At 45.8% G+C, this 26853-nt stretch overlaps 1 protein-coding gene across 1 annotated transcript in view; it reads right to left on the reverse strand.

Annotated features, from left to right (window-relative positions):
- Window positions 1–26853, reverse strand: part of SYK (spleen associated tyrosine kinase) — a 96965-nt gene that overhangs the window by 29880 nt on the left and 40232 nt on the right. Inside the window, exons 2-7 of the mRNA XM_030806372.1 lie at window positions 24751–25209; window positions 23431–23591; window positions 7267–7405; window positions 4970–5048; window positions 4540–4589; window positions 2449–2517 (exon numbers count right to left, since the gene is read on the reverse strand). Of these exons, the coding sequence (XP_030662232.1) occupies window positions 2449–2517; window positions 4540–4589; window positions 4970–5048; window positions 7267–7405; window positions 23431–23591; window positions 24751–25167 (915 nt within the window). The 5' untranslated portion in view covers window positions 25168–25209. The remainder of the gene's footprint in view (window positions 1–2448; window positions 2518–4539; window positions 4590–4969; window positions 5049–7266; window positions 7406–23430; window positions 23592–24750; window positions 25210–26853) is intronic.

The raw sequence follows: 26853 nt of genomic DNA on the forward strand, positions 1-26853 counted from the left end.
ACTATTTATACTGAGCAAATTAACAAGTTCAAGAAAGTTATTTATCTCTTAGCTAACATGATGGGACATTTGACATAATTCTCACAATTCTTTTCTCATGACTGATTACCTAACGGAAAGTTCCCCATGTGTTTGTGAAAATATACATATTAGCTCTAAAATATTTCTGATAAGCAATTAAAATATTTTTAATCTATAGCTTAAACCATACATCCTTGATCTTTTAAAAATTATCTGTCAATATTTTTGGCCTTATATACGTGTCATCATTAGTAATACTTATTCCCAGTTTCTTATTTCTATAAAAAAATTCAATGTATACTTTACAGTTCTTATAAACTTAAATAGAAAGCAAACTTTTTGTTTTTTTGCCAGAAAGGTATTTTCACAATATTAATCAGATTAATTACTCTCTACTATTTAATTTTCTGTTTTAAAATATTGATTAAAATTTTTTAACAGGTCCAAATTTAAAAAGATACAATAGAGTTTACAATGAAAAGTGGGATTTCTTAACATTCCCATCTCTTACTCCAGAGGCAACCAGCATTGCCAGTATCTTCTGTATTTTTCCAGGATACTCTATATGGTATCAACACATTCTGTATATATGTATGTGTATGTGTGTGTGCATGACATTGTCTTTTACAGTTAAAATTATATTTTGAAAACAATTCTAGATCTCAGCTGCCTCCCATAGTAGCAATTTTACTGTAACCAATTTCATTTGTTTTCCATTGATAGGCATTTAAATTATTATCAGACTTTGTCAATTACACAGCTTTGGAAAAAACACCTTCACGTGTACATGATTTCACATAAATGCAAGAATATCTGTACGTACTTAGAAATAAAATTGCAGAGCCTTTCTTACAGATTGCATCATTTCAGACTTCCCCAAGGAAGAGTGAAAGTGCTTATCTACCATGCCTTTACTACAGTGTTATCAAGCTTTTAAAATTTGGATCAGTTTCATAGGTGGACACAGTTAAGCACCATAGTTTTAACTTGCATTTCTCTTCTCATGAAGTAAAACAACATTTCATATGTTTAAGAATTATTTATATTTGCTTTACTATAAACTACTACTGATATTCCCTGCCAATTATCCTAGTAGACAGTTAATATTTTTCTTAATGATTTATAGAATCTCTTTGTATACTAAAGCTATTAACCTATGTGTCAGCATTAGTGCTTCTTACTCTCAGTTTCTCATTTCTCTTTTGATGATGTTATGGTTTTTATCTACACATATATTTGTTTATTTTTAGGTGGTCACTGATATTTTCTTCAACTTTTTTCCAACATGTTCTCCTGTAGTCTAAAGATGCGCTAAAACTTATTTTCTAGGTATTTCTTTAGCCACTGTGAGTAATCTGTGGGGGTGTTTTGCCTTGGATAAACATGAAAAACAGACATAGTTATTTTATTCAAGTGTAAAATATACCTTTTCTTCCTCTCAAACACTGCATTAAATCTTTCTGTTCTATGGTCAACATGATTGAGAACATGATGAGTAAACCTGGAAAATTACTATTAAATAAAATCTCAGGGGTTTTATGTCTTTTATTTCTGTTGTTTCTAGTAAATACTTTAAGCAATCTACTTCATGAGTGGATGCTCAATTGTATGCTAAAATGTCTGTAAAAACACCAATTAATATGAAAATAAAAAGAATTACTGATAAAAGAATCAATTTTACCCCACTGATAATAAAAGTAGAATGAAAAAAAAGCAATTCAAACACATTATATATACATATTTTGGGGGAAGGAATAAATGAGTCATTATAAATAAAAGTCATGAAAAAGAACTTATTTTTATTTTCCCTCAAAATCCAATAATAGAACAAAACATGGAAATCAATGAGATGTCAACATTACTGCCTCAAAAAGAAAACTGGTTTTTCTAGTCCTCAGATTACACCTCTTCTTTACATGTCACATTTGCAGTTCTGTGTTAGACGTCTAAGCCATAATGAAGTTACCATGCACTGCCTGACCTCACTGTGCAGCGCACCTCACAAAACCTTGGCGTTCCCTCCGTCGCAACGTAACTTACATAATCAATTACCAGAACACTGCAACACGTGAGTCTGGCCACCAAAAAGTAAGTGGGCCATCTTTGAAAAGATTTTCCGACATGATAATTAGCTATGACAGATGACGCCAACTGAAATGACTTTAAAATGATGCTTGAGCACAGAAAGCATGCTCACACTGATGGACTTCCAGCTGACAGACTGAGGACCCACATGAAAAGCACATGATGTACCTGGGGCGCGGCTGCCCAGGAATGGCAGGTGTGAGCAAGGGCTAAGAGGCCTGGAAGCAGAGTGGCAAGAGATGGGGGGGGCAGCGCACACGCAGGGCAGGCTGGGCGGGCGGGAGCTGAGTGCGGGTTGGTCCTACCACTTAGTTGGACAGCAAGCAAGGGATGCTTTAGCACCTTTCTGTGGCCAGGCTTTGGGAAGGAGTATGATTTGATTCTTGAGATTATTCCACCCGCTGACCAAGTCTAGAAACCACAATGGCAAAGAGGAACAGTAAATGTTTCAGAAAACAAATACAGGATCCCTTCCATGACATGCTACTTAAACTTGCTTCTATAATCGCACCACTAACCCCCTCCTGCCCCTGCCAATGAAATCTACCAAGGGCAACACCTGATCATTGGGAAGGTTTCTGGAAGGGCCTGCCACTTGGGGAGAAGGATCTAGAAATATATTTGGGAAATATGTTCCACTGAAGGCTACAAAATTAGAGCTGTTACATTCACTAGCTCGTGCTTCATGTGGAATTATTAAGTCGCAAGCTTAAGACAAACCACCCTAAAGAAACTACAAGTAGATCTAAGTGCTCAGTTGTGTTGCTTCTTCATGGTGGATGCTGGATCCATGGTGGAAAACTTTGTGGAAATTAATTGAGTTGTACACGCAGGGCCTCTGCATTTTTTTCGTATGTTTTTTACCAGTCAATTAAAAAGTTATTCCAAAATATCTAACTTCTTGTAGCCATTGGGTGATGATGGCTAAACACAGGGCTTGACATTCTTTTAGGAGTTCTCAGCCCTAAGCCCTCATCCATCTGAAGGGTGTATGGATCTGTCTCATGGAGCCTATAATATTAAGGTAGAGTTGCCAGGCCTGTGAGCCCTGTAAAGGGCAAAATAAAGTCACACTTCCATAAAGGCATTACATTTTGATCCCAAAGTTCACTGGTATTTTAGCAAATTCATGTTCCCTGCATTTGATAACAAGTGCTGCCCCTGGACGACCTCCCCTGTTTCAACCTGGGCTCAGCTCCTGGGCAGCCAATTGTGCCTACTGGAGGCAGGATGTATATATGGCTTTCTGCAGATTTTGTTTTTCAAGGGTTACCAGGCAAAAAGTGAGGTGCAGAAGGCACACTTCACAGATGGCATTAAAGGGCATAAAAAGTCCACATGGGCCGGGCGTGGTGGCTCACGCCTGTAATCCCAACACTTTGGGAGGCCGAGGCGGGTGGATCACAAGGTCAGGAGATCGAGACCATCCTGGCTAACATGGTGAAACCCCGTCTCTACTAAAAATACAAAAAAATTAGCCGGGCGTGGTGGCAGGCACCTGTAGTCCCAGCTACTCGCAAGGCTGAGGCAGGAGAATGGCATGAACCCGGGAGGCGGAGCTTGCAGTGAGCGGAGATTGCGCCACTGCACTCCAGCCTGGGCGACAGAGCAAGACTTCATCTCAAAAAAAAAAAGTCCATATGAAGCCCCAAGAAAAGAGCGGGAAAATAATTCATGCTTAGAGCATAAATCTGTACCTGACCTCCTAACAGGCAGGAGGGAAGAGAGATCTGGGGTCCTGTGAATTACACGTGTGTTAACATAGACGGCTCAAGGATGAAGTTAAAAAATATGTTCCCATTTCTCAAATATTGCAAGAGGCCTACTTCTGATTTAATATTGGGTTTCATTCGCATTGTGTATATTCTCCAAAAATGAAGAGTATTTCATCTACTCAAGAAGTTAAGAGAATGTGGCTAGGCAGGGTGTGGTGGCTCACGCCTGTAATCCCAGCACTTTGGGAGTTTGAAGCAGGAGGATAACTTGAGGCCAGAAATTTGAGACCAGCCTGACAAAAATGGCAAAACCTCATCTCTACTAAAAAATACAAAAATTAGCCAGGTGTGATGGCAGGCACCTGTAATCCCAGCTACTTGGGAGGCTGAGGCATGAGAATGGCTTGAACCTGGGAGGCAGAGGTTGCAGTGAGCCGTGATTGCACCACTGCACTACAGTCAGGGTGACAGAGTGAGACTCCATCTCCAAAAAAAAAAAAAAAAGAAAAAGAAAAAAAGAAAAGAAAATGTGGTTAGTTTATCACTAACAGGAGGCTGATTCTGCCTAACACTCACTAGCAATCCCAGCTCATCACAGAGTATGTTTTGAAGGGCAATCAAAATATCAATGCCCACTACTCCTACTAGCTAAAACATGCTTTTCATTTGTGAAATATGCAACAGCTTCTCATTCAGTGGTATTTCTAGTGACACTTACCGCAGGATGGGAACCTGGAAGTTGTGGACGGCCTCCAAAATTAACATTTCCTGGTTAGAGAGAGCATGGACAATTACTGCTGTATCTGTGGAAACCACTTCCTTCCCCTCCCCACTGCAGATCAATCAATGAGATCAGGATGTGCTGCTGCTTGAGAAGTGAGCACGCTTTCTGCAGGTACTTCTTTCGACCCTCTTTTACTTTTTCCCGCATGCAATGAAGACAAATAAATTACAATTTTTTTAAAGTTAAAGCAACTGGCTATTTTTTGATTCATGATATACAAAATTGGAGTGCTCTGATATCATTATTAATCAACCCATAAAAAGAAGTCCTCATCCAACCCAGATCTGCAATCAGCTAAGTCTAAAAGGAGGCTGATTGTCACTGATACCTCAAACGCTGAGACTCCAGTGTCTCGGGAACTCACCCTGTGTGCCGATTTTTTGACATGGGACAGTAAGAACTCTTAACAAACCATCTGCTTTATAAGAATAATGCTCAACTAGCTGAAAGAGAAAAAAGTAAGAAAGTGGTAAATACCAAGGTCAGGAAATAGACAAGTGACTGAGAGCTGCCGACTGACTATTGGGCTTTCAAAGTGGCCCCAAGACATGTAAATGCTTTTATGTGCTTAAGTCCACTCCACAAGGGTGGCTGGGGAAGTGGCCCTACAGCTAGGGATCCCCCCTCTTGGGCTATGGGCAGCAAATTTTTTCTGTAAAGGGCCAGAAAGTGGTATTTTAGATTTTTGTGGGCCTCATACCGTATCTGTGTCCTTTGTTTATTTATTTATCTAAAACAATACCTTTAACAGCATAGAAACCATTCTCTTCAGGGACTACACAGAAATAGGCTGAGAGCCAGAGTTGGTCTGTGGGTTTGCAGATCCCTGGTCTACAGTAAAGAATATTGAAACAGGGTATTACGGCAATCACCAACTCTCCGTGAAATAGCACTGGGGCCCTGGATTTGGGTAGGGTACAGAAGTACCTTACAATGCTGTCAAGAAAAATCAATGAAATCATGTATGGGAAATTGGAATGTATTGCTGGCATTTTTGACGTAGTTTCCTAAACACAGTGCCTAGAAAATATACAATGAGGAATATTTAATTAGGGATGAATGCTATGATCTACCAGGGGAATCAATAAAAATAGTAAAGATTCTTGGGAAGGACATTCTTAATAATTAGAGATGCTTAACACTGTGGTGAGTGCTCAGCCTTTGAAATGGTGAGAGAACGCCACACACATAAAATGCCCTTTCAGGAGAAGGTGAATGAATGGCTGTTTATAAGTGATGGGGCCTGGGACCTTGGAGCATTAAGCTGGCATAGAGGACTCCAAGTGCCTTTGCATTCCAGAAGGCCACATTCCCTACTCACCTCCCTGATGCGCTTTGGGGCTTTGAGTGTAGAAAGGTTAAATACTGTTTCAAATAAATATTGTTAAAAGAAAGAAGCCTGTGGTTGATGATGAGACATGGCAATGAACCACAAAAGCAAAAGACAATGTAAATGTTGTGACTAACATTTTTTAATATGATCATATCCAGCATTCAGAAAAGGAGTACTTTTTTTTTCCAATTACAGCACTAGAAAGCAAATCACATTTGGAAGTAGTAACTTCAAGTGCTTTAAAGGGGCTAAGGCTCTGCAGTCTCAGTTTTTGAAAAGACAAGATTTTGAGTTGAGTCCTTTCCTCAACATTGACTGCATGTGTGGCCCCAGCTGGGCTTGGGTGAGGACATTTGAACACTCCCTGGTTATGCTCCTCACCCACACGTGTTCAAGGTAGCTGGTGCTGTGGAGCAGTGGGGGGGTGGCAGAGTCGGTTGGCTTTCTCCCTGTTTCTGAACCTACTACAGTTTATAGGATGCTCTGCTAAGATGATGCATGAAGTACTGTTACTGTTATTTCCTTCATCATCAGCCAGTGTAGCTGTGATGCAAAACTAAGACAAGCAATCTGTGCTCACTGCGATTCAGGGAAAGCAGTGATGAGCATTATTTTAGTGCTCATTAGTGCCTAAGGAACTTCCAAATTGTGAGTTGTTTCAGGGTTTGCTAGTAGCTGGGTCAGGAATAAGCACTTTTTAGACCAGGGCTGTGGCAATCAGTATAAGCAGCAGCCTGGAGCCCAGGGAGTATGCTTCCTAAATTTAGGACGTGCTTCCTATAAGGAGGGCACCTGACATTTGCTGTCTAATTCAGCCTCTCACACCACCAACAAAGGCCTGCTTAGCTGTTCCTAGGCTTCCTTCCCCGGGCACCCATTCCTCTATTTTGTGTGTCTTTGTCTGAAAGGCTGTTCTGAGCTCTAGTTAGAATATTCTAGGAAGAAATATTTTCTAGCTCTCCAAAGAGACTGTCTTGTTAAACTCTGAGCACAACCCTGCACATACATCACCTTGTGGCACTGAGAGCTGAATGGCCCTGAACAAGCCATGGAACCTTCGTTCACCTCACATGATGGCCTCTGGACCAGTGCTTCTCAAACACAGAAGCCACCTGGAGGCTGAAAGTGGGGTCTCATGGGCAGGTGGGGCAGGGGCCCAGGTGTGGTCCAGGTGTGTGTTTCTCATGAGCTCCAGGGCTGCTGCTGGCCTGGGGACCACAATGTGGGCAGTGGGTGGTCCAGTTCCTCTCGTGTCTAAGAGTCCATGGGACAAGAAGCCCCACGTGCCCTGTACTCTACCCACAAGGTGGGGAGAGGAGGCCGGGTACCTGCCAGAGCGTGTCGAACTTCTTTCCCTCAGGGATGGAGAGCTTCCCTGTCTTGTCTTTGTCAATGCGATAGTGCAGCACCTTCCCTTCGTGCAGCAGGCAGAGGGCGTAGGAGCCGTTGTTGTCTCTGGCTCGGATCCTAGAAGAAAGGATGGAACTGCATCATCCCCAGGCCTGCCAGTCCCCAGGTGGGACCCTGGGAGGAAGCACCCTGGCCTGAATGGTCAGCAGCTGCTCTCTGGGGCCTGTCACCCGGTAAGGCAGCTGGAGGGCAGAGTCTGGAGCCTCAGGGTCAAGGGCTTTGCTCAACCCGTGAAGGCCCAGTTTACCACTCAGGGATGATGCCAGTGGGCAAGTTTGCAACAAAGAAATGCTAGCAGGTTGGTGATGAATGGACCATGGCTAAGCTCTAGCAGGGCCCAGGAGCTCTGGGTGGTGGTCAGGAGAGCCTGGTGCTCGGTAGCAGTGATGCTGCTCAGGGTGACGAGCACGGGGGCTCCACGGGCCCTGATTACCTGTGGAGCCCTGTGGACTCACCTTTCTTCACCAGAGCCTACATTTGGGTCAGATCCAAGATGGACAGCTCCACCACCTAGCTTGGAGTGTGGGCGGGGGTGTTTGGTGGGCATTTTAACCAGCCATCTTCTGGACCAGAGCTGGAGGGATATGGAAGCTTCCATCCCCCAGGCCTTCCTCAGTCCCTCTCATGCTCCCACTGCAGGAAAGGGAGGCAGGGCTGGACTTCCACGCTCGCAATGCAGGAAAGGGAGGCAGGGCTGGACTTCAAACACTTTCAAATGATGATATTGTCGGGTAATACCCCCAGGAGAAGAAAATGACATCCACTGTGGGGCGAAGAGACAGAGGTGAAACCAGAGCTGTGCTGGCTGTGCTGAGCAGCCAAGGCTCTGTCTTCATGGTCATGCTAGGCGACCCTCAGAACAATCCCCTGCCCTGGGTCCTGGTGAACAGAGACGCAGGAGTCTGATGCCAGGCAGGGAACAACACCCCCACTGCAGTGCATGCCACGTGAGGCTTCTGACTCATGGGGAGGTGAGAGATCCCCTGGAAGACCTGAAGGACTCGGGGTGTTCGAGGTCCTGGTGGAGGCTGAAAAGGCACGAAATGGGTGCAAATCCCCCAGTTTAGCTTCGTAGTCACACACACAGCCCTATTCTCCCCTCTCCACAGCTGCAGCCCTTTGGATCATGACATCTTAGGTTCTGAGGGTGAGTCATGAAGTCCCAGGAAGCCTCTTTGGTCCCTGCGTTTTCTAAAATGTGGAAGCTGAGGTCCAAAATTGTTAAGCTGCGTGCCCAAATGCACTGTACTTGGGGCAGAGTTCAAGTGTGCCCAACTGCCTTGGGACGTCTGGGTACTGGGGAAATTTCTGATGCCTCCTCCTGGTTGCAAGAGGTCAGATACATGGCCACAGGGAGAGTTGAGATGGCCTTCAGAACCGGACATGACCATGCTTTCCTGTCCCTTGCCATGGAGACTCATATCAAAAAGCTAACCCAAGACTTGAAAGCTGAACGATGGCATGGGAGGAGTGAAATTCAGAATAAGTGTCTTTTCTAGTGGTGCTTGGCCATGCACAGCACCCCACAGCTCAGGGCAGCTGGCCAGGGTACAGGACACACATCTAGGTTCTCTGTGGCCTCGGCAGGTAGCTGTGCTGAAACCTCCCCACTGTGAGAACAGCCTCTTCCTCCCAAACCAACCGAGTCGCCAGCGCCCAAGGTGTGAGCTCCCTTTTCACAGCCACACGGCCAATTACAGCCAGCAGTTGGTGACTTTTAAATACAACACAACACAACAAAAAACCACACGGTAATCTTTCCATATAAAGGGAGAACTGAGTCTGTTTTATAGGGAAAGTATCTTATAAAGTGAGACTATTTATGTTTATTCTATACATATCAGTGGCTTATAGTTTGAGGGTATAGACAGCTATCCAAATACCACAGCAGTAAGAGAGGATTCATATGCCTGTAAAAGTTGGCCTTGAAAGAATGGTGACAATATGCCACTCCAAAGTATTTCCTATAATTTAATCTTTTATGTCTGTGACCTCAAGGTCATGGAGATAATACATGGGATCTGAACCAGGTGCAGTGGCACACACCTGTAATCCTAGCACTTTGGGAGGCCTAGGCAGGAGGATTACTTGAGTCCAGGAGGTCAAAGCTACAGCGAGCCAAGACTGCACCACGGCACTCCAGCCTGGGCAATAGAGTGAGATGCCATCTCTACAAAAAAAAAAAAAAAAAAAAAAAAGATAGTAGTAATAAATGGGATCTGAACTCTGGTTTCTGAATCCACGTCCAGTCTGCTGTACTCCATCTTGCCGTATGTCTTGATTGACATTTTCTTGTTAAAAACTGAGACGGACAAGCACAGGTTGCCCTGAGAGATGACTCCATCAGCCTCATTAGGCATCTGGCAAATACGAATGAAGACCACAGGGAAGTACCATTCCACGCTCTTCAGACTGGTGGAAGTTAGAAAGATCATTCTAAGTGCTACTGAGAGTGGGGAGCAGCAGGACCCCTCCTACGTTGCTTGTGGGAGCATAAATGGGCTCACCCACTTTGGAAAACAATTTGGAACAGTCTCCTGAAACTGAACTTATTCATTCACAGACCTCATGAATGAGCAATTCCACCCCTAGGTGTATGAAATGTGTGCACTATGCACCCCAGGGCTACTTACAGCAGCTTCATCTGTGCTTATCAAAAACTGCACACAACCTAAGTATTAACTGATCACAGAGCAAGTGAATTGTAGGAATTCACACAACACAGTATTCTAAAGCAATAAAATGAGCAAATGGTAGCTATACAAAGCACAGATGAGTCTCACAAACATAAAACACACTCCACGCTTCCATATACACAAAGTCCCCAAACAGGCAAAAACCACCTGTTTTATCTAGTAATGTACACCTAGGTGGTAAAACTGAAAAAACAAACAAATGGAAAATAACAACAAAAAAAGCAAGGGCGTGATGAACACAAGAGTTCAGGAGGTGGTGCCTCCCAGGAGGCCAGCTGTACAGATGGGTATGAGTGTGTGAGGGCGGAGGGGTCTCCTGCAATGCTGGGTGCATTTCATTTCTTTACTGGGTTGTGTTTGCTTGATAATCATTCATTAAGTTGTACCTATTTAGTTATGCACTCTTATGTGTTTGCTTTATATTTCACAATAAAAGCAGTATAAAAAGAGAGCTGGTACCAGGAGAAAATAGAGAGCAACCTAGAGGAAACAGAGAGTGCCCTTTGCTTTGGAACAAGCAGTTTCTGCAAAGGCCCCACTTCCTTGAGGCTCTTCAAGAGGACAGGTTCTGCAGGCGATCCCCTCTCTTCCTGTGCTCCACCAAGCAGCCCTGGCCAGTCCCGGCAACAGGTAACTGGAAGGTACAGGTAGTGACCATGGACCTGTGGCCTGGGCAGCCCCCTGTGGCAGGTGGCAGGAAACAAGAGCAGGGAAAGGAAACCCACAGGCCCAGCATCTGTAGGTGGCAAAGACCAGAAGGCTTGCGACATTAACCACCAGCAACTGTGAGGTATCTGCTGGCTGCAGGCAGATCCTGGACTAGGTTATTTTTAATTTAACATAGGAGACAAACTGATTTGGAAGCCTTGCTCCTCCTCTTGGCTGTGTCCTGTTACTGAGAGCTTTGCCCTGGTGGTGGCATCAGCACACCCACCCAGGCTTATGGCTCTACAGACACCCAGAGAGGGCGTGCACACAGGCAAGGCTCCCAGCTCCTCTCTGGTTTGCTGCCTTCTGCCTTCAGGGTCAACTGGCCTCAGGCTGTTCGCAGAAGCCGTTGAATATTTACAAAATATTTTTTCCCAGTAATTGTCTTGGGAGGAGTAAGTTAACAGATTTGTGTTTTGCTATTGCAAAGCCTGAGATTTCCAGGGCTTGAGCTTGAGATGATGCTGAGAAGCTGTCCTAACTGGTCTTGAGATAGTCCTTGGCCTGTGGCATATCTACTTTTCCAGGGTAGGCAGCCTTGGCCTCTGGGGTGAGCAGGCCTTGTGCCTCACAGACACTAGAGCACTATGCAAAGGTGAGGCATGTTGATTCTGCTGGGGCATGGCCTAGAAGGGCTGGACTCCTCTACTCTCCTGCACCCTCCTGGGGGAGAGAGAATATACAGAGGTGATGCCCAGGCACCAAGGGGAAAGTGAGGATCCAAGAAGTAGTGAGACACTCAAGGTGGCCTCCCCAGGGCTACTGGGACACTGCCTGTATCTGCTGTAGACAGAACAGAAAAGCCAGGCACATTCCAGCCCACTAGGTGTTCTCATTCTCCCCTGCCATTTTTTTTTTCCATGGCAGAGTCGAGCATCACTGGGTCCGTTGCCAGACTCATACAAGGGGAAGGAAGATGCCTGGGATTGGCTGTGTGCTTTAGATGTGCAAAGGATGAATGCTCACTGTGGATAAGGTTGGCTGCGCAGAGGGACAGAGGGGGCCTGTGCTGGGTTGGGTGGGCAGTCCTCACTCAGAGCCATCTCCCAGCAATGGTTTCTCAAGGAGAGCTGGGAGAGGGGAACAGGAGGATGTGGGAGCGAATGAGGTCCTGAACAGTGTGTATGTCAGTAAGAGGCAAGAGAAATGCCAGCTTTACTGATCCATGAAAGATATAGATAATGCAACTTCTGAGTGCTTCTGCCTTGCACCATAGCACTACTGAAGCACATGTGCATTCCACACGAACAAGAGCAAGATCAGTACACAATCCCTATCTGAGGCCAAACCAAGCTGTTTTAACACACCTGTCATTTAAAACATTTTATTACAAATGCCCTCTCATTCTCTCCCTCTGCTTTAGTTCCTGAAGGTGGAACTATTTAACACATCTTGTCTTCCAGCTTCAAGGAGACTTTGATCAGCATCAGTGAAGTGATATTGACATCAGCCCACAACTCTCTTTGAACTTTTAACTTCAGAGAGGTCATGACTCTTTATGATGACCTAGGTCTGCAAAACCACACGTGTCAAATAAAATGGCATACTTTGATCAATTACGGCAGCACACGAGAGCGCTGATGGAACAGAGTTTTTGTTGTGGCAAAGGAGGCTCGTGATAGCCTAACACAGTCTCATTCATCAATGAACAAGGAAAAGATTTTTCCTAAGCCGCAAATTCACTTTTGAAATTGAAGTATAGGACAAAAAGTGAGTTGAAACTTGAGCAGCAAAAAGTGAGTGGCAAATGAGAGCAATTAAAGTGGGTTTGGCCAAAGGGCCAATGCCAATATCAGCACAGCAGTGGACAGGGACAGAATCTTAGGCCAGCAGCACAGTGAGCACCTGGATGAGGGATTCCCACCTTAAAGCAAGGACCTGTGAAGAGGAAATCCCCTTCAACTCTGGAGGAAAGCGTTCCCAGCATCGAATACTCAGGATTCCCACAGATTAATGTCAATCAAGCACAAGCTCAGAAAGATCACTGAAAACATAAGGAAGCATGAGTTATGAGAAAAGGGGTAGGGAGGGAAAGAGAGAGGGATTTACATCTTCCAAAAGTTTCAGTAGTAGAATAATCAGATATAGAATATAAACTATGAAATGTTTAACAAAAAAAAATGGAACCATGGAAATTAGCAACCAATAAGATACTCTAAAAATGCCCCAGAAATATTTGAAAAAACAAACAAACTAACAGAACTGCTAGAAATTTTCTAAAAAATGTAATTGAAAAAAAATCAGTGAATGAGCATAAGAGCAGATTGAACACAAATGAAGGAAAAATTAGTGCACTGCAAGACTAATTCAATCATGTTACTCATAGCACAAGACACAGAAAAGGCAACGGAAAATAAAAAATATAAAGGATGAATTGAGAAGGTCAAACTATGTTTAATAGAGTCTCTGAAAGAAGAAATGGTAAGAACAACAGAGAGCAATATTTGAAGAAAAAAATAGCAAGACGTTTTTCAGAACTGATGAAAGAAAATAATTCATGGATGTAGGAAACACAGACTTGAGAACCACTGGCTTAGCTTTATACACATTACTTCATTCATCTCCATAATGACTCAGATAAAACATCAGTTTCCCCATTTTATTACTGAGGAAACAGAGGCTCAGCGAGCAAAATTAAGTTGTCCAAATCACAGAGCTATTAAGTGGCAGGGCCTGTCTGACTCATGGCCTGAATTTCTTTACTATCTAACTTAAGTTTCTACAAATAGAGGCATTTTCAAAGTTAACTTTATCAGAACCAGTCCAAAAATACACTATTTGGGCATTTTGCAGGAATTGCAACTGCAAATATAGACCCTCCAATGAACTATGAAAATCTCAAATGATCATAGTTGTTAATCTAGCCCAGGTAGGTAACAGGTATCTCAAACAGGCTCACACCATATCCCCAGATCAGCAGCATCAGCATCATTTGAGAACTTGGCAGGAATGCAAATGGCTGAGTCCTTACGCAGACCTGTGAATTAAAAACTCAGGGGATGGGATGCAGAAATCTGTGCTTTTGCCAGCCCTCCAGATGGTTCTTTCTTTTTCTCTGTCTCTGTCTCTCTGTCTCTCACTCTCTCTCTGTCTCTCTCTCTCTCTCTCTCTCTCTCACACACACACACACACACACACACCCACACGCTCACTCACTAGCTCATTTATGCATCTTAAGTTACGGGCTCCATGGGTGGCCCTGCAGGATAAACCAATGAACAATAAGAATAGACAGTCCAGAGAAGTTTTGCACCCCATTTTTTTATGCAGCCGGGGATTAGAAGATGCAGTGATTCTGGCTCTCTAAGGAAAAGGTTTGTGTCCACCAGAATCAGGGGTGTGCAAATCAGAGCCATACAGCCCTCGTCCAGGAGCAGGCCCTGGGTGGGACCCAGCTTGGGGACACCAGATAACATACCTGTCACCTTGAACAGGTGAACAACACCTCTCACCAATGCCCATACCCTTCGCCTCCCCTCCCCAGCATGTGGCTTGCATGGCAGGTGACACCTTGCTTTGGAAACAGGTGTTATTAATCCTTTGTAGTGCAAGTGGGACTCAGTATAAGGGAGTCAAAAATTTATTCACATATATCCCATTTCTCTGAGAAATTGAGACAGTTCCTAAGGACATACACTTTAGTATTCTATATGACCAAGAAACAAACCTAAATTAGCATAAACCATGGAGAATAGACGCAGTACTTTAAGTTGGGCTCCACAGGTTGTGTACAGGTCCACAGGAGATGATATGCAACTGTGGTTCTCAAGTGTGTGTGTGTGTGTGTGTGTGTGTGTCTGTGTGTGTGTGTGTGAGAGAGAGAGAGGCGGGGTGGGGGGGAAGAAGTGAGGGGATGGGAGTGTGTGCAGACATGAGGGAAAGGAAGGGGAGAAGAGAGGTAGAGATAACGAGTGTGTCATACTGCACCTGGAACTTGGCTAGTACAAAAGGGATGAGTCAAAGATGACACTGTTTATTTCTTCTCAAAAGGGACAGGGGAAGGAAGGTCAGGTCCTCCCTTCAGCTGAATTTCAGCTGCAGAGCATATAAGAACAAGCCACATGGGGATTTGATGGTGGCATGGGGGCTGAGGAGGGGTGGCTACCAAGGCCTCTGAGGGCAAACTGCACTTGCAGTTGGTCCCTGCTCTGAGGGCTTTCTGCGCTTTTTATCTTGTCGTGCATGCTTGGAACAAGGGCTTCCTGGGGATTGTTTTAACTAATGTACTAGAGAGCTGTCATGGAAAGGAGCACTTCTAGGGTCCTAAGAGATCATGTACAGCAACTGTGGCCTGAGTGGAGTACATCAGGCCCACTTAGCCGCAGGGGACAGTGATGTTCTTGCAACTTTAGGACCCACCAAGCCTGTAGGCTTCCCATCCTCCTCACTCACTCTTCAACATGCCTGCCTCTCAGATCGCTGAGGCTCACAACCTCCTCGGCTTCCTCTCTGACTCAGTTTCTCTCATCTGCAAACTACTGGGCCTGATCACAGCCCAGCTCTCCAGGTGCCTCTCCTGCTGTGAGCTGTCAGAGCAGCCGCCCCTGCTCCATGCTGCACACTCGGGGCAGCTGAGCAGTCAGGGTCTCTCTCAACACCTCATGGTGTGGCCTGGGGCAGCCACATGCCACTCCCTCCACCACCCAGCCAGTCTGCCACCATCCAGGAAAATTCTGCTACCATCCATAGAATCTCAGGGCACCAGAATGGTCTCAGGGCACCACGTGACCATGACATGGCGCTGCCTCCTGGGGCTCAGACTGGGGCTCTGGAGATGCCCAGGCTCCTGCACGCCCATTCGGCATCCACCACTTCACTTCCCTCCCTCTCCTGCAGGCATCCAGGCCTGCCCTGGCCACCACATCCATGCTATCCCCTGAATCTCTTGCTGCCCTGCTCTTTTGTTGCATCTTCCTGGTGAGGTGTCAAGCTCTGCCAAATCCAGTCAGCCCACTTGCTCTGAAGGCCACTTCCCAGTTCCTACAATTAGCAACACACTAGATGATAGTCCAGCCTGGGCATCTGAGACAGGCCCAAGGAACCATACCGTCCCTCCTCCTATCCAAGTAGTGGCCCCCATTTAAGTTAGCAGCCAGAATGTTCCTTTACCCAGAGAGATTTTTCCCACCAAGACAATGTTCTAGGTGCTGGGTTGCACTCGTGAAGGCAACAGCCCAATCTCTGCCTTTGTGCATCCAGAGCAAGTGGGGGTGGGGACAATAAACAAGTAAATGAAAACAAAATCAAGATCATGCTGGGTAGGCCCAGTGTCATGGTGGAGGGGACCTGTTGCCATGCATTGCAGTCTTTGCAGCACGTCAGCTTGCATTTGTCATCTTTCCCCTGCAGTCAAGGCGAGGGCAGGGACTAAGGTCTGACTTATTCCTCATAGTATCCAAGTCCTATCACAATGCCCGCTGCATGTCTGGTTGAAAACATGCCATTTTGTTGAATGAATGACTAATTTTGTAACTTTTTTTTTTTTTAACACAGTACATTTCTAAAGTCAGAAGGCAGAAACTGTAGTTAAAATGGCATTGGTGACTTACTGGTTGGACGACTCCGTCCATAAATCTGAAATACTACCTTTGATTTTTAACAGTAATTGAGCTATTTGGAGAGCAGCCACTTATGTGTCTTAAAGGTCCCTTGAACTTGTTTTTGGCTTTGTAAGATTTACAAGGACTCTTGGCCAAAAACAATAAAATATTTACCTGGATACTAAACACAAAGAAAACAATACTTCCATCTTTAAAATTTTGCTTGGCATGGACTTTTTAGAGCATTTCCATTCTAAGATCATTTATAAGATGAAATGAAGGCCACATCCCATTACATTTTAGCAGAGTAATGTGTGTGGGAGAATTGGCTGTGCACAACGGCAATAAACCACACTGTGTGAACCAAGTGGATGAGGGTCAGAGAAGAGTTGACCACAGCCTCCTCCAGACCAAGAGGAGCCCAGCAATGTGACTGCACGGCCTTAGGTTTTGTACAGATTGTAAAAGATATTTTAGTCACAGCCAGGGAAGATCACTCTGTTCTACTTTAACTTCCCCTCCCAAATTTGACAAGGATTCTAAAAATATACATGATATTACTAATAATGAAGTGTGAACCTAGAGGAAGGAGTGAATAGTCTCTTTTTCTATATATAGACAAATATATTATTAAATTATTGTTGAACTAAGATGCAGTCAAACACAGTGAAGTCAAGGACATGGAGGAAATAAAAGGTGTTATAGAGACATGTCAGGCAGTTCATTAAAATATTACATTATCTTTTCTACATTTTGTATGCTTTTAGTATTGACCAGTCTTTAAAAAATTCTAGTTTATTGAATTTTTTTCCTTAGTCCAAAAAATACATTCTATTGTATGCCTAATTTTATATTTTTTCAAAAATAAGAGGGTCTTCGAATTGTATATGCTTCGGACCCCTCAATCCTGGATCCTCCCTTTTGGGGAAGGGATATATAATTTTTGGAAAGTAAGCTTTGTTTCCTTTTTCTAACAATTCATTTTTCACAGACAGCTGTGACTAGCTTCTCAAAATAGCAAACTGTGCTGTCATACAAGGCCTCTGGGGGCAGGGGATCTCCTTCCCCACTCAGCCCCTCTCCCTTGCCTTGGTCCCTGATGTCACCAACGAGGCAGCACTCTGACCCTCACCCACCAAACGTGAGCTGGAGGACTCCCCCTCCAGTGCTCGCTTCTGGCCAGCTAGACCCCAGACAAGGGCAGGGCTGCTATAGCAAAGGCCAGGTGATGAACATCACCTCCAGAAACGCCACGGGCGGCTGTGAGGGACAACCACTGACCCACACTGCCCAGCCCCTCCACAAAGAGCTTCTGTTTATATTCGTTATTCTTCAAGCACATGTGCAAAGGCCCTGTAACTACCTTATCAAAGTCACTCCTGAATGGTGTGGGTAAGCTGTGTGGACAGGACACAAGAGAGGGGAAAGCTGATGGACGCCTCTGTGTGTTCTGAGATTTCACATGGACATGCCCTGGTGCTGCATCTTGCATGGGGAATAGGGAGGGGCCTGTGGTTGTGGAGGTGGATTTGGTTGCTGGCTGCTGTTTCTGCTTAGCCCCAGACAACATCAGGGACCTGGTTTTGCCTTCCTGCCTTGGACAAGCTCCTCCACACCCGAGTTCTTGTTTGAAAAACAAGAAGTTTAGCCCCCTTAAGTGGTAAATGCCCTCTGGCTCAGGTGTACTGTCACTGCAAGTGGATTTCACATTAGTTCCTGAGGAGAGAAAACTGGGATCTGAGTTGGACAGCATCTTCCAGACGTAATCTGCTTCTATCATCTGCATTTTTAACTGCATTACCAAGGATTTATAATCAGATTTAGATCTCCAAAATATGCTGCCTTACCCTCAGTGTTTTCAAGGTCTGTTTGAGCAAAGGCATTTTGTGATGGCCATGGAGGTGCATGTATTTCAGGAATTCTTTTTTTTTTTCTTTTCACCTTTTAGTCCAATTCTTATCAATGCTGCTTTCCATGTAAAGTGATTCTCAGGCTGAAATGCTGGCATCTGAATGGTGGAGACAGCATATTGGTACTCATGATGAACGCGTGAAGAGTAATCGTTGGGATTTTATTTACCCGTATTATCCACCAAATTAGTAAAATCTTCTTGATTAGTTTATGGCTTGCAACGTAAAAATAAACTTCCAACCCCCTCTATGAAATAATAATAATAATAATAATATATTTTTTTAGATGGAGTCTTGCTCTGTTGCCCAGGCTGGAGTGCAGTGGCACGATCTTGGCTCACTGCAACCTCCACCTCCTGGGTTCAAGCAATTCTCCTGCCTCAGCCTCCCGAGTAGCTGGGACTACAGGCATGTGCCACTACGCTCAGCTAATTTTTGTACTGTTAGTAGAGACGGGGTTTCACCATGTTGGCCAGGATGGTCTTGATCTCTTGACCTTGTGATCGCCTGCCTCAGCCTCCCAAAGTGCTGGGATTACAGGCATGAGCCACCGTGCCCAGCTGAAATAATTATTCTTTATTTAAGTCTGTCACTTCATAAAAGCAAAAGCCTAGCGTGAATCCTTTTATGGCCAGACAGTGACTCTCACTCTATATATTCACAGCCACAGAGTGGAAATAAACACACCTACTGCAGACTGAAGAAGAGAAGGGAAGGATAAGGGGGACCTGCCTGGTTTTCTCACCTGCAGAAGAATGACTCACCTGCAGAGGTCATGGTACACCTGTGATGCAGGGACGGGAAGAGTTTGCATGGAGGACCTGACATTCAGTGTATGTTACTGATGCATCCAAGTGTGGTCCAGGCCACCGCAGGAGGAGAGGGGTGAAGCTGCTTCATTCGGTGCCAAGCACCGTGCAGAGGGCCTTCCGTTTATGATACTCTATAACCCTCAATGACTCTAAGAGTCAGGGATGACATTAAAGCCATTTTACAGACAAAGAAATGAAGGAAACAGACCACTGAGTAACTTGCTCAAGGTCCCATAGCTGGTGATAAGGTGGAGCCAGCATTTGAGGCCAGACAACCTGAATGATATGTTGTTAACAGGCCACACTGCCTCCTACCCAGAGAAAGTGAATCTTACAAACCATGGAGTGCACAGTGTCATGTTTTTATATTTCTATATGTTTTGCTGTGTCCCTGCATCTGTCCATCAGTAATGATTTAAGAGGAGGTAGAAAGAGGTGCAAGAATCCCCATTCCCTCCCCAACATAGACAGGTGTGGAGCTGCCCCCATACAGAACTACAGTGGTATTACTACATGTCAGGAAGTGGAAAGCAAAAACGAGCTGGGAGATGGAGAATGGATCCAAACAATTCATTGATTTAGGCGACAGGCATTCATTGAACACCTCCTAAGGGCCAGCCCACAGGCCTGTACAGAACCCAGGTAAAAGCACGGTGGGTGGGGTGGACAGGAGATCAGAGAGGAGACAAACTGACTGATGCTCAGGCATGAGAAGGTGAAGGCCCTGAAATCACGATAAAAAAATCAACACATTTGGTTTGCAAGTATATGAACAGGCACATCTCCCCACAGCAAACTGATGATGTGGCAGCCAGGCAGAGCCCACTGAATGTCAGCTGGCCCTGGCCCTTTGCTTCCTAAAGACAGCCCCCCAACTCGCCCGAATTAGGGTCCTCCCAGTGCCGTGAGTGCTCTGCAACCTGGCCTTCAACTCCACCCTTCTCCACTCACTCTGTGCCAGTGACACCGGCCTCTGTGGGTGCTCTGCTCCCCAGGCACACTCCTGCCACAGGGCATTCGAATTTGCCATTCCCTGGGTGGAGATGGTTCCTTGCTGCCTTCAGGCCTCTTCTCAGTGGCCTTCCTCACAGCAAGGTCCATCCTCCCCACACAGCAGAAACAAGCCCCAGCATCCCGACCCCAGTGTGCTCTACGCCCTTACTTAAATGCAGTTCTTTCCTATTGTTCTGTGTCCTTTCTCCCATTGAAATGCAGGCTCCATGAGGGCAGGTGCTTGCTGATTGACTTCTCCCTTCCCAAAGTCCAGAATGGTGCCTGGCACTTAGCGCTTCATGCAACTACAGACTCCAGTAATGTTGGTCCATGGATGGATTAGCTGACATGATGACTGGAAAGTAGACATGAGCACATTCTTTGGGAGAATCTGAATGAGGGCCCAAGAAGAACAGTGGGAAAAAAACAGCAGCTGGCTCAGTGAGGACATCCAGCACTGACTGGAATCTAGTTCTGACTCCAAAGGCCTTGTGCTGTGGCTATTCGTTGCAAATAACGGACATTTTATGAAACTATCTGCAAGTAGGGCAGATTTGCATGATTCGAAACCAGGTCTGGGACTTCCTGCAACGTTGGCCCGACCCAACAGGGGAATATAGGACAGACTCCCGCAGTGGATCAGGAGCTGACACATTCACACTGAGAGGGCAGCCACAGGATCTGGTGATGGTTTACAAGAGTTCCCTGGAGACTTTTAGCTCTATTTCCCATGAAAGAAACACACAAAGAAACACTTCTAAAGATGAAAGAATCTGGACCAACATCTAGGCAACCTGGATTTGGGAGACGTTGTATTCAGGGATGCAGACCCTGCCCCGTGCTGGAAGCATGGTAGACTTGGACTGTATCCAGTACACCGGCAAACTCTCCCTGCTCTCCACAAGCATACACAACCATATTCAAACACTCACAGTATAACACGCCCACTACTCTGCAACAAGGAAGGTTTACACACCCAGCAACAGCTAAGAACCCCAGCCAGGTTCTGTAGGAAATGAAAGGTTGCCAAGAGGTGAAATTGCCAGGTGGCAAACCCCTCCAGGGTGTTTCCTCACATTTTCTCTGTAAAAAACACCGTAAGATACCCTGACAAGGAGATTTTCCTGGTGCTCATGATGGAGAAAGAGCACTGAAGACAGAAGAAAAGCTACACCAGTAATGACCATATGTGCTGTGTGGTGTACATGGTGTGTATTTTCATTGAATTCTCAAGACAGTCACAGATCCAGAGGAGCAGAGCCTGGGGAAAGTTCCCCTTAGCCTAAGGTTCTACAACTGTCATGGGAACATGGGTTCTGAAGCTGGGTCTTGCTGCCCAGGCTTAGCTCTGCTCTTCTCTCTCACTAATACCCTGCCTGATGCCAGGCCTGGGCATGGGGTGCTATGCACCATCAGTCCACAGGTGAGCACCGCAGGTGTAGAGGCAGCACGGGAAGGTGGGGGACTGAGGTGTGGACAACACAAGGGAGAAAGCCTTGGAAGCTATTATCTGGGAAGTTGGCAATTATGGGGTGATAACTGGGCAACTGCAATATAAGGTGGAATAAGAACCCAGGAGAAGAGGACAACTAAAGAGGGGGAGCTCGATGAAAACACAGAAGCCCAGGCCCCTTTCTCACAGGCCCATGCCTGGTTAGCTCTGATACCAGCTGAATAGGAAGCATGGCAAGTCTGAGACTGTCTTGTATAAACCATAAGCCTCAGTGTCAGGGGAATGTGCTGTGAGGACACATGAGATGTCAATCTGTACAGGGCAGATAGGGAACAAGGCATGTTTGTCAAACAAGAGCTGCACCTCCCAGCCTTCTGCATGGGGTTTATACACGTCTCCCGGAAAGGAAGGAGAGAGCAGAAGTCATGGCCATGAAGGGTGCAACTACTGTTTTCGGGAATAGACAACTCTGAAAAAAGAAATGGCTTCATGGCCGAAGAGGCTATGAACAGGCTTCTTAACCAGTAGGAAGTTGGCCAGCCTCATCGTGTGGATTATGCTATTTTGGGTTGACTCCACATGCCAAGATGCTACGTGCATGGTCCCATGATATTCATGTTGGAAATTATTGCTGAGAAGATGGTAAGAGGCCAAACCTCAGCAAAAACAGCCATAGGTGCCTCCACTGAGGGGCAATGTCTTCCCTCCCCACCGCATTCTGCTGCTGGTTGGGGCTGCATCCCACTAAAGACCATCACTCTAGGCACTGCTGCATGGCAACCTGGGCCACTCTTCCTTCTTCTTCTTTTTTTTTTTTTAAGAGTATTGTGGTCGATTTCTTTTCTTTTCTTTTTTTCTCTTTTTGAGACAGGGTCTCACTGTGTTGCTCAGGCTGGTCTCAAACCAGCCTCAAACCATAGTGAGATCACAGTGAGGAGGAAGCGATCCTCCTGACAGGAGTAGCTGGGACTACAGGTGCGTGCCACTGCACTCAGCTAAGATCATTTTTAAAATACAAGGTATGACAGTGAAGTCTGAGGAAATTCTTTTGAATAGATGGACATGCAGAGAAAACGCTTCTAAATCTAGGAAAAGTTTACGAAGTTGGCTGGGAATTCACCAATTGCCGAACCATGAGGCTGCATCACTGTTTCTGGTTATGTTTCCAAGGTAAGCATCTCTGTAGGGACACTGAGAGGTGACCAGGGGATCATTTCCCCAAGGGACAACTGCCCCACTGAGCCAGCTTGACCAGACCCCCTCGAAGGAACAAGGTTGACACCTCCCAAAGACAGTTCTTTACCTTCTCTGGACAACTGACTGACCACATTGGCTTGTGTCTCAGAACCTTCTACAATTTAGATTTACACTGAACCACTGAGGATAGCAAACAGAACCCAGGATTCAGACAGACCCTCTAATGATTGTGGGCCTAAGGCTGAAGCCCAGGATTCAGACAGACCCTCTAATGATTGTGGGCCTAAGGCTGAAGCCTGCAAACCTGCACTCACCACTCATGGACGCTACGCCCAGGAAATTTTCCTTAACATCTTTCCTGTTGGCATCTTGTTTCATGTAAAATAGAAGTAAAGTCTGAGATCAAGGGGGTAGTTTGAGTAAAAAAACTGCAGTATTTTAATTTTAGTTGGATAACCAGAGAATGTGCTATGCATCCTATAATTTGCCATTAAAAGGAGAATATGGGGCTGAATCACATTTTCTTTATTATGTCCCTTAGTGCCGAAAAAGAGTGTTCATTTTAGAGTTAGACTGGGCAAAATAAACACTGGGTCACAAGTGATAGCTTTGGTTAGAAATGTCTTTAGGACAGGCCAACATGCATGTTGTCAAATGACAATGCATGGCCTCTTCCCAGGGTCATGTGAGGCCAGTCACAGAGAAGCTGAATTATTCCCAATTGTCCACACAGGCCTGGTGGCAGGAGGTGAGGGGGAAGGCAGGATACTCACAGGAACTTTCCGTTTGTCTTTGATCCTATCAGGACAATTTGCTCAGATTCTTCCCGAGAGATTTTTCCATGGAACCAAGGCATTTTTTCATGGGCTGTGGTGGCGATCAGCTTCTCCAGCTGAGGCTTCTGACTGATGATGGCCTGCTCCAGAGCCTGACCCTGCCATGTGGAAAGCAGAGCAGAGTAAACCATACCGAGGAAAAATGAAAATGATGCAGAAGGCATTTCCAATCTGTCTCGAGTCCTGGCATGATAAAACAGGATCAAACCTTATTCACTCATTCATTCAGTAAATAAAACCAGAAAGACCTTTACACATTTCTTAAGTACTTTCCAGTGCATAAAAATAATATGAATATGAAAAATAATAATGAATAATATGAAAAATAAAAAGAATATGGCCGGGCATGGTGGGTCACGCTTGTAATCCCAGTATTTTGGGAGACCAAGGAGGGTGGTTCACTTGAGGTCAGGAGTTCGAGACCAGCCTGGCCAGCATGGTGAAACCCCATCTCTACTAAAAATACAAAAATTAGCCAGGTGTGGTGGCGCATGCCTGTAGTCCCAGCTACTCGGGAGGCTGAGGCAGGAGAATCACTTGAACCTTGGAGGCAGAGGTTGCATTGAGCTAAGATCATGCCGCTGCACTCCAGCCTGGGTGATGGAGCAAGACTCTGTCTCAAAAAATAAAAAATAAAAAAATAAACATACATAGCCTTTGCTGTGGCAATCCCAACCCTTTCAAAGTTTATCCTGCAGACGTTGCTTACAAGCGTAGTATACGATAGGTCTAGAGCAATGTTGTTAGCAGCGTTTATTCATAAACAGCAAATGTGTCCATCAATAGGTACTAGTTAAATAAATTATGGTGCATAGCAGGTGATACCAGATAGCCAAAGAATGGGTGATGCAACTATATGAGTGTTGACACAGGAAGTTCTGCAAAATATATTAGGAAGCCATAAAATCAAGTGCCTATCAGCGTGTATAGTAGGACCTTGTCAGATAAACAGAAACCAATCAACACCTATCAATGCCTCTCTGAAAAGGCCCTCCATGCACTGGGTAACGGTGGTTCCCTGCTGTGGAGAAACCCACACTGCTGGCACAAAGGGACCCACCCTCTCAGCTGTGGCTGTGAAAGAGGAAAGGCTCTTATTAGAGAGAGGCATTTTTTGGCCAAAATTGATGCTTAAGGAGATGGTTGTGTTATTTGGGCACACAGGACACATAGGCACATGTGTTGCATGTAGCCAGAAAGTCTGTGTGGGGCCACAGGGCCCCCTGGGCCCAGGGAGCAGGACCAGCTGTGGCCCACCTGCAGGTTCCATGTCTGCTTCACATATTCCCTGATGAGGTTTTCCTTCAAGTCCTCAAAGGGCCCAGTCTTGGGCTGCACTCCTTGGGGCCGGTTGAAGGGCTTCTTGAGGAGGCAGACCAGGCCATCAGACTCTTGGGAGTGGTAGTGGCAGAGGTCGGCGGGGCTGGCGTGGGTCCTGCCGCCGGCGATGGCGTAGGTGCCGTTCAGCTCCCGCTCAATGGTGTAGTGGTGTGCTTTCCTCCCGTGGGCCACGGACAGGGCAAAGCCGCCCAGGTAGTTGCGGCTCTGGCGCAGCAAATAGAGCCCATCACTCATGCCCCCTTGGACCAGGTAATCTTCTGCCTCCTCCCGGGTGATGTTGCCAAAAAAGAAGGGCAGGTGGTTGGCGCTGTCAGCCATGCCGCTGCTGGCCATGCTTCAGGGGCCGGGAGGCCACACACCCGCGCAGGTGTCCACCTGGGCAAGACAGAGACAGAGAACTTTGGTGAGGAACCCACGTGGCAGGGAACATTTGCTAAAACCACTCAAACCCTTCCAAAGTGGAGACAAACCCTTCCATCTCTGAACACAGGCACTTCCCTCTTTGGCCCTCCCAACACACAGTTGTCTTTCTGTTTACATCATCATTACAGTTTCCAGCATGCCTTCTAACTAAGCTAAAATCAGAGCATTTGATGGAAGTGACCAAATTAAATAATTCTTTTTTTGAGGGGGTGGGGAAAGACAAAGGATTCTAAAAATAAACATACCACAAAGAGAAGCAAACAGAAGGGCTATTGCAAAACAGGATTCTTGGACTGACCCTCAGGGTCCCAGCGGCACACAGGAGGCAGAATCTACATGAGCACAAACCAACTGCTCCTTCTGAGTCCAGACGATGTTAGAGAAGCCTCGCTCCTCATCACAGTAATATCACCGAGGAGGACGCTACCACCACCTCACCCACTTGAGCTGCGAGATGCTGCCTCGAGCAGTCACACGCTGGTGCTGAGCCCCAGAGGTGAAGTGAGGCCACGTGGAGGGCCCACACGGAACTGAGACTTGTGGTCACCACAAGGCCTTCCCACCTCCAGCCCGAGGCTATGACAGCAGCAAGCCATTGCCTGAGACATGAAGAGTGACACCCTCCCAGCTCCCGAGGCCTGGGGCCCATAGGTTGTCTTCGCGCTTCTCCAGACCACTTCCTGGGCAACGCCACTTCCCATCTGCAGGACCCGTGTTAAAGAGATAGTGCCGGTTCCCAGCCCATGAGGACATCTGACATAGGAGAGACACTGCTTGCAGTAAATAAATACATTTCACAAGCAAAAAGGAAGGCGGCCAATGCATATTTAACATGGAGAGTATTTCCTCTTAATCGTGGTTGTAAATGAGAAGGATACATATTGCCAGCCCCAAAAGTATCCAACGAGGCACATTTTAACCAAAAAGGGCTGGTTGTGAATGGAAAATTATCTAGATGACTCCATCCATTTATCCAGGGAGCAAAGCACATGTCCCTCATGATACACACACACACACACACACACACACACTCCATACCACATGCACACTACAGGCACGCCACACACACTACAAACATATGCCACACCTGCACTACACACACACCATGTACTACATGCACACTATGCACATCACACACACCACACAAACTACATACACACCACACACATGAAACACACTACACACATCGCATGCTACACTACATACACACTACACACACAAAACATACATGAAACACACCACTGCATGCACACTACACACATCACACACACTACACCACACACATACACACAAACTACATACACACCACACACACAAAACACACCACACACACCACATGCTACATTACATACACACAAAACACACATGAAACATACCACACAACTACAGGCATACTACACACAACATACGGTACACCACACACCACACACATCACATACAGTATACCACACACACACACACTCCATATCATATGCACACTACATGCATGCGACACACACTATGAACACATACCACACCTGCACTACACACACACCATTCACTACATGCACACTACACACATCACACACACACCACACACAACACACTAAACACATA

The sequence above is a fragment of the Nomascus leucogenys genome, chromosome 1a (assembly GCF_006542625.1).
Source record: "Nomascus leucogenys isolate Asia chromosome 1a, Asia_NLE_v1, whole genome shotgun sequence".
Lineage (NCBI taxonomy): Eukaryota > Metazoa > Chordata > Mammalia > Primates > Hylobatidae > Nomascus > Nomascus leucogenys.